This window comes from Raphanus sativus, unplaced genomic scaffold (assembly GCF_000801105.2).
Source record: "Raphanus sativus cultivar WK10039 unplaced genomic scaffold, ASM80110v3 Scaffold0331, whole genome shotgun sequence".
Classification (NCBI taxonomy): Eukaryota; Viridiplantae; Streptophyta; class Magnoliopsida; order Brassicales; family Brassicaceae; genus Raphanus; species Raphanus sativus.
Window position 1 is genome coordinate 25278 of NW_026615651.1, and position 7253 is coordinate 32530.

The window sequence follows — 7253 nt, forward strand, 5'->3', positions numbered from 1 at the left end:
ACCTTTCCAAACAAAACAAATATGCTGAGATGGTCATAGTTAAACATTATAGTTTTCTCGACCAAAAACACATTATGTAAATTATTTTATTGTTATGCAACCAAACTATTTTTGATGTCCAATAATTAACTCTGATAAAGTGTCAAATATAAATCATGTTGACTAATTTGAAAATGCAAATGACTTTCACTATATGCGGTATGGACTTCATACCTATTCTGCATAACACTCCGAACCAGTAATCTTTTATAATTGTATTTTTCATGGGAACAAACAGTTGAACACTTTCAAATTTCTTGAGTTTGTGAACAACCATAGTATCTTGTCTAATTATTCTAAAGGTATTTTGTATATTATTTTATTTTTGTTGATGTGCGTGGTTTTAATCTTTGATGTATATGATTTTTTTTGTATTCAATTGGTCATATTAAGAATAGAGAGATTTAATTTATTGGTTTTCTGTAGTACACACCAAACTGGATCAATTTGATTTATTGAATGAAGTTTTGGGCTGAAGCAAATACAATGTGTCAATGGAATGAAAACTTTAACAAACATTTTTACATAAAATAAATGATTAATATATAAATTGAGTAAAAGAAAAAAAAGAACTAACATTTTAAAATAAATAAAGAAAACATAAAATTACCAAATTTTAACCAATGAATATAAAATATAAGTATGATCAAATTTAATTAGTCAATTACAAATAACCAATGTATTAAATTATCAAAATTAAAAATCAATAATATAAAATTGTTTTAGTGTAGAAATTTGGTATAAATGATTTGAGATGCAAAATAAAGTGTAACACCAAAATATTAAATTTTGCGTTAGTTCAACACTAAATCTGATGTTTTGGTTAGAGTCACCCTTAACCTATAATGTATATATATATATATTTGTGAGTTTTATCCAACTACTATTCAGTATTGCAGACAAAAGTTTTGGATTTTTTCTATCATGTCTTAGTTTTGCAATTAAAGTAGATACTTGTCTTGATCAACAATATTTCTCCTATCTGAAACCTATTCAACTTTTCAGAGAAATTGCCCAAAATATCTGCGACTAGGGAGATCAATAGTGATGTAGCTAGATAACTACATTACCAAAGTAAAGCCAGTTCGATTATGTGTACAGTTGGTACTGATCAAATAGTGGAATTTCATGTGACATACTCTGATATGATTTTGAAGACAATGTCTGACTTGGGTGATCATCGTGACGAAATTATTATGAAGGTGAATTCCAAGATCAACGTGAGAGTTTCTCACCTACTTCTTAATCAAATGCTCTTTTGGAGCATAATAGCAAATTATGGGTCATCATTATTTATCCCTACCAATAATGATTTCATCCCATTTTTGGATATTCTCTACAAGGCTAGAACCCCACCAAAGAAATTATATATTTGACTTCTCTTCTTCATTTTATATATAACTAGGGTCGGCCCGCCCTACGGGCGGGATATACTTTACTCGTGATCTAGATTATTATTTTTTGTATAATTTTGTGGTTTGGACTTGCAAGAAATGTGTATATTAATGATAAATATCTTTTGAATGTTTTAGGTAAAGAGAAATTATACGTGATAAGTTATATTTTGCTTGTTTGCAATAGTTGTTTCTTTATCATAATTCATAAGAGCTGTGGAATTGCTATGCTGTGAGAACTTTAAAGGGTCTTCATGTTGTTTCATTTTATAAAAATCTGATTCTGTATTTGGTGAATTATTTGGGGTTTGTAGTATTTAGGTTCATAAGGATTGGGCTGTGGATAATTTTTTTTTTTATGTTATAAGAGTATATACTTTTTATATTGAAATCATAGTCTCTATTGGAGAGAACGTGGTGATTATTTGAAGTTGCATTTCTTATTAAAGTAAAATATTATATTGAATGAGACGAAGCAGTAATGCAAAGCTAATCAAAGTATTTATACTTTGAAACTGAAAAGTGTTGAAACTGAATAGTTGCCGATGAGTGTAGGCACTTGTTAGTCATCGTAAAACCAACACCAAAAACTTTTCCATTTGTTTATATTAATAACAATCACTATATCGATTTCCGAGATCACTGTTGACACTTTTTTGGTGGTACTGGAAAGATCATATTAGTTCCATAACACTTCGTTTTCAATATAGAAACATCGCATAAAAAACGTTTGATCTATCTCAAAATTTGTCAGCTCCGGGCATGTCGGTTTGCTGTTCATGGTGATCCATAAATTTTATGTGCATAGTACAATTATGGCATATAAAGAGTTATCTTTACCACAGTTGTGGTAATTATTAATGAAATTGTGTTCTATTTTTATTATGTCGGTATAGATATTTTAATATGTTTGTCTTAGTATAAATTATCTAATTTCATTTCTGTTATTTTTTGTTTGTTATTAAGTTATTTTACATTATGTTTTTTGTTAGACTATGCAAGTCTATATATATTTAGTTTCATATCAATATTAAAACTATGGTTGAGGTTTTTTATTTTAGTATTTTTTATATAAAAATCACGTTTAATTCAATAAAAATAACCTTACATTTTGTATTCACAACTATAAAACATATACTTATTTTGCCTTTAAACTAATTTAATGTAATCTTTTTAAAATGCTTAATGTATTCTCAGTTATATGTAACATTAATTTTCACTATTTTATAACAACTTACACTATTTATATTATTATTATTTTGTAAGTTATCTATATATAAATAATGAATGTGTTCTTGCCAAAAAGAATGAATGTGTTATGTAGCGCGGGATATGCATTTTTGATGTATGTAAGTATTTCTTGCATGATATTATTGTTTATAGATAAAATAGTATATGGAAGTAATGAATGTGTAAATACATTTGGGACATACATTTGCTATTCTTCAACATGTGGCCGCGTATAGATGTTATAGAGAGGACTACTGAGAGAGTAATTTTCAATGTTGTTAGTGTGTTTTTTATATATTTTGGAACGATGATTAATTTCTTGTGCATACTATGAAAAATAGTGGAAGAAAAACATATTTGAAAAGGTTTTGAGAAAGAATTTTAATCTCGTAAATAACTTTATTTCAATAGGCTTCTCAAAATGAATTGTTTTCTGTTTTGGTATTTCTATTAGAGGACTTTTCTTTTGGGAGGTCGGGAAAATAAAAATGATAACTCTTTAGTTGCTTTAATGTTATTTTATTGGTCACGCGATAAAGGAATTAATGTCTTACCGTAAGATAAGAATTCTATTTTATTGGTTTAAAGCATGTAAAGATGTAAACTCAAACTTATGTTGTTTTTTGGTATGGTTGAATCAAGGGAGGAACTCATTTTTGCTTTAGCATCTGTGATTACTGCTTTACAACTAAAAAGAGTTTCTAAATTAGCATCTCTCTCTCTCATCACCTGCAACACATTTAGCTTATTCTTCTTCGTCTTCACCTCACGTACAAACCATTTGTTTAATCAAATTTACAATACGACCATGAGAAAGTATTCTCTTTATCATGTGTTGTCTGATATAAGAAGATTGTGTTTACCACTTTGCAGATGTTCTTTTTCCTTTCAGTGTCTTTGAAGCTTCTTCAGCATAAGCTCGAGCAGCTTCTGCTGCATCTGTTTCCTTTGCAGCTGTTTCAGCCGCTGTCATGGCAGCTTCTACCTTTGAAACTGCCTGTTCTGCATCTGTTTCCTTTGCAGCTTCTTCAGCCGAATGTCTTCTCCTGTGGAAAGCCAAAAGGATGGGAGTGTGCCACTCTATACCTGTGTTTAACCTGTAACTTCCCAAGTCGCTGTGAGTGAAGCATGTCTCAGTTTTACTAACAGCCAACAAAGCAAGTTGATTGCCAAAGATTAAGCACCCGATACTTGTGTCAAATACGTTCAAATGGCTGTACCAACTGATTAATTCTTAACTTGATAAGTCTATCACAAGCAGTCAAGTACTTTAACCTGGTCGACTGCAACCATTTTCAAGTCTAGCGGAGTGTTATTGTTCCTACACGGACGAGAAAGCAACACATGTACGTCAATCCACTAAGATCTTAAGAACGGTTGCACAATTACCTAAGGCACAGTCATCTATATATATTTATTTAAAAGCTATGCTGTTTACCAAAGCTTTTAAAATGTAGTGACAAAGTTCGTAGTAAACCAGAGAACTACTGTCAAGGAAAAAAAAAAGCAAATCATTAAGCCTTGGATCATGGATAGTAATGGGGTGGTAGCAACTCAGGTGATATTCTCGTTTTTTTGTTTGTTTGTTCAGATGTAAGAATTGAATCAAATTCCATGAAAATTTCCCAATTTCAATAAAGATTAAGCACTTTGAAATTTGGCTTATAAGAAGATTATGTTACAAAAAACGCATTGGTGATACTTCATAGTTACCTGAATGGTTGGCTTTTGAAAAGAATGTATTTCCAGGATAGTTCCGGAACTACACCAGAGAGGCTTAATAACTCGGAAACTTTTATGCAAGCAGTTTGACAAATAAGAGCGTTTATAATACACAAATAGCATATCCCAGACTAAGCAAAAATAATCAGTAAAAGAGATATCATCACGTACTTGTCATAATGGACAGGAGCTCCCCCTTCTTTATCATGGAAAGCAATGCAAGATTGGTCTGTAAGATGAAACATCTCAAAAACAAACCATCAGGTCAAGGCATAGCAGAGGAAAAGATTCAAGGCGAGATAAAGTTAAGGACTAAGCCCATCAATGTAAGGAAATGACAAAGAAACAAATCATGTTTATGTGGTCACTGGTCAGTGTACAATAGAGATCACGTGATCACAAATCAATACTCAGAATATGAGCTCTTCATTCAAACACTTACCTCCAACCTTAATACCAGATCTCTTAAACTATTCAAGCTCATAATCATAAGAAAGACAATGAAACTTACCAGATCTCGGAGTGATCCAAGCACATCTTTTACGAACATCAAATAAGCAATCACCGGCCTTTTCTTCTCTCTCCTCTGTCATATTTTTTTCTCAGTGACAATGAAGTGTTTGACAAACTATGCTGCGAAGCTCTCTTCCCGCTCGAAGAAACGCGATACTCTACGGTGACGACTCGGAAGTTTTACGGAAGTTTTAGGAAGATTAAGAAAAAAAAGGAAAAAACTCACATATTTATAGATTATAGATTCACTCCGTAGAAGTTATGAGTGGGTATATTGAATGTGAAATGGTACGAAGAGTCGGAATGTGCTTTTAATGAGAGGCTTAATCACGACGATTGGATGCACTGGATTATGTAATGGTGTTAGATTGTGAGAACCAGTATCAAGAATGTCAAACCATTAATTAGAGGCGGCAGCTTCGAATAGAGGTTGGTCGGCGCTGATTCATGGCACAGATGAACCCTAGAAAGGATGGAAGCTTTTCGTTAGGAAGGTGAAGACGTCTTTGGGGCCAATTGTTTCTTTCTATCAGAAGGCTATAATTATTTGCGTAAAACATGAAGCCCAAAAAAGAAGCCCGCAAATATGAAGCAAACAACTTTAATGAAACGACACGTTTTAGAGATGCGACACGTGTCAGTCCCAGAAAGCTCGAATTTCTTACCTGGACGCTGATGTGTCAGCAGGAGAGATCCAGCCTTCTTTTATATATATAGATGAAATGCATTTATTAAATATTTCTCCCTAGAAAACAATATCTGGAAACTTTTGAGATAATGAAACCATTAAACTTAAGAAAAAAAACATGGAGCTTCAAAATGGGACCTCATCTACTTCAAACTAACGAACTCAATTAGATATCTCAAAATTTGTGGCTGTATGAACATAGTTTGATTAGAACAGGGGATTAAAGCAACCATCACATATAACATAAATCAAAGAACAAGCTTATTGCCCTCAACAAAACACAACAGATCCAGCTACAGAGACACAAAAGACCACCACTACAGTATAGTGTTAACAAAATAATTTTTTTAGAAAAAAAACTCAAAATCAATAAATCAACGGCAGAAAAATTAGCTAACCTTTGATCTTCACCTACCTTTCTCATCTTATGGCCCTTGAAATCTCCTCCCATTCAATGACAAACCAGCAACAACTCTACCACTACCAGATGCAGAACAAGCATAAGAGGAAGCACCCACCAGATTGGTTTCCCCTTGATTAGCAAACTTTGATCTTTTATTAGACCACTGCCAAATCTTCGACACAGAAAAGCTCTCACCTTTACTTCTCATGTTTAACTTCTTCCCTTCAGCACTACTCTTCAGACCATCCTTATTAGGACACAAAGCCACAACCAGATCAGACTCAGCCACTATGTACTGATAAGACCCCATTGAGAAACACCTCCTGTTATCAAGACTACTGTTCACACTCACACACCCACTTGTCTCTCCTCCTCCTTCACTAACATTAACATTACTGCTCCTAAACTTCCCAAGCCTCACTGAGAACACTCTCTTCCCACTCATGATACCACTCTCCGCCGGCTTCTCCCCCGGAGGAGACACCCTATCTCCGTCGTCTCCGGCGGCGGCGAAAAACTCCAAACCGAAATCCTGAAGGGCTCCTCTGCAGAGAGGACACGTGGAGTTCGAGAGGAGCCACGTGTCGATGCAATCGATGTGGAAGGCGTGGCTGCAAACCGGAAGCAGCCGGAGCTTGTCGTCCTCGGTGAATTCGCAGAGGCAGACGGCGCAATCGAACGGCTCCTTGGAGCCTCTGATTTCTTTGTAGAGAAAGACAGGAAGGGCGTCGATGAGAGATTGGTCTAGACCTGAATCGTGGAGATGGAACAGCTGTCGGAGCTGTCTTCTGTACGTGTCGGAATCTGAAAGTTCCGGGTTTTGGTTGTCGGAATGTGGCGTTGAGGAAGAAAGGCTCGACCTTTTCTTGTTTAAGTAGTGTTTGATCGCTAAATGTAGAATGCTGCAGAGGAAGAAGACGACGGAGACGAGAACGATGATGAACAGAACAATGGGGCTGATTCGATTGGATGAATGATTGGCGGTGGTGATAGGAGGAGGAGCTGATGATGAAGAAGGTGAGATTTGATGAATCATTTGAGACATTAGTGATGAAGAACAGAGACACTATTAAGCTATACTCTCAGATTTTTTTTTTAATCATAAACCCTCTGAATTTATGATTATAAATCCATGGAAAATTCAACAAATAATATCACAGTCAAAAACGTTGCAGGATTTTTTGGAATATGAAATGATGATTGATAAACAGATTTGGCAGAACCAAAGGGAGCTGCCATCATTAGTTTAAAGCATACAACTGAG

The 7253-nt window shown here is 34.3% G+C and overlaps 1 protein-coding gene across 1 annotated transcript; it reads right to left on the reverse strand.

Annotated features, from left to right (window-relative positions):
• Positions 1-5775: 5775 nt before the first annotated feature.
• LOC108838177 (RING-H2 finger protein ATL47-like) lies at positions 5776-7253 on the reverse strand. The gene has a single exon (XM_018611141.2). The coding sequence runs from the start codon at positions 7032-7034 to the stop codon at positions 6012-6014; it is 1023 nt and encodes a 340-aa protein (XP_018466643.1). The 5' UTR covers positions 7035-7253; the 3' UTR covers positions 5776-6011.

Excerpts from the sequence above, each read along its gene's own strand:
- LOC108838177 (XM_018611141.2), bottom strand. The coding sequence starts at position 7,034 with ATGTCTCAAATGATTCATCAAATCTCACCTTCTTCATCATCAGCTCCT.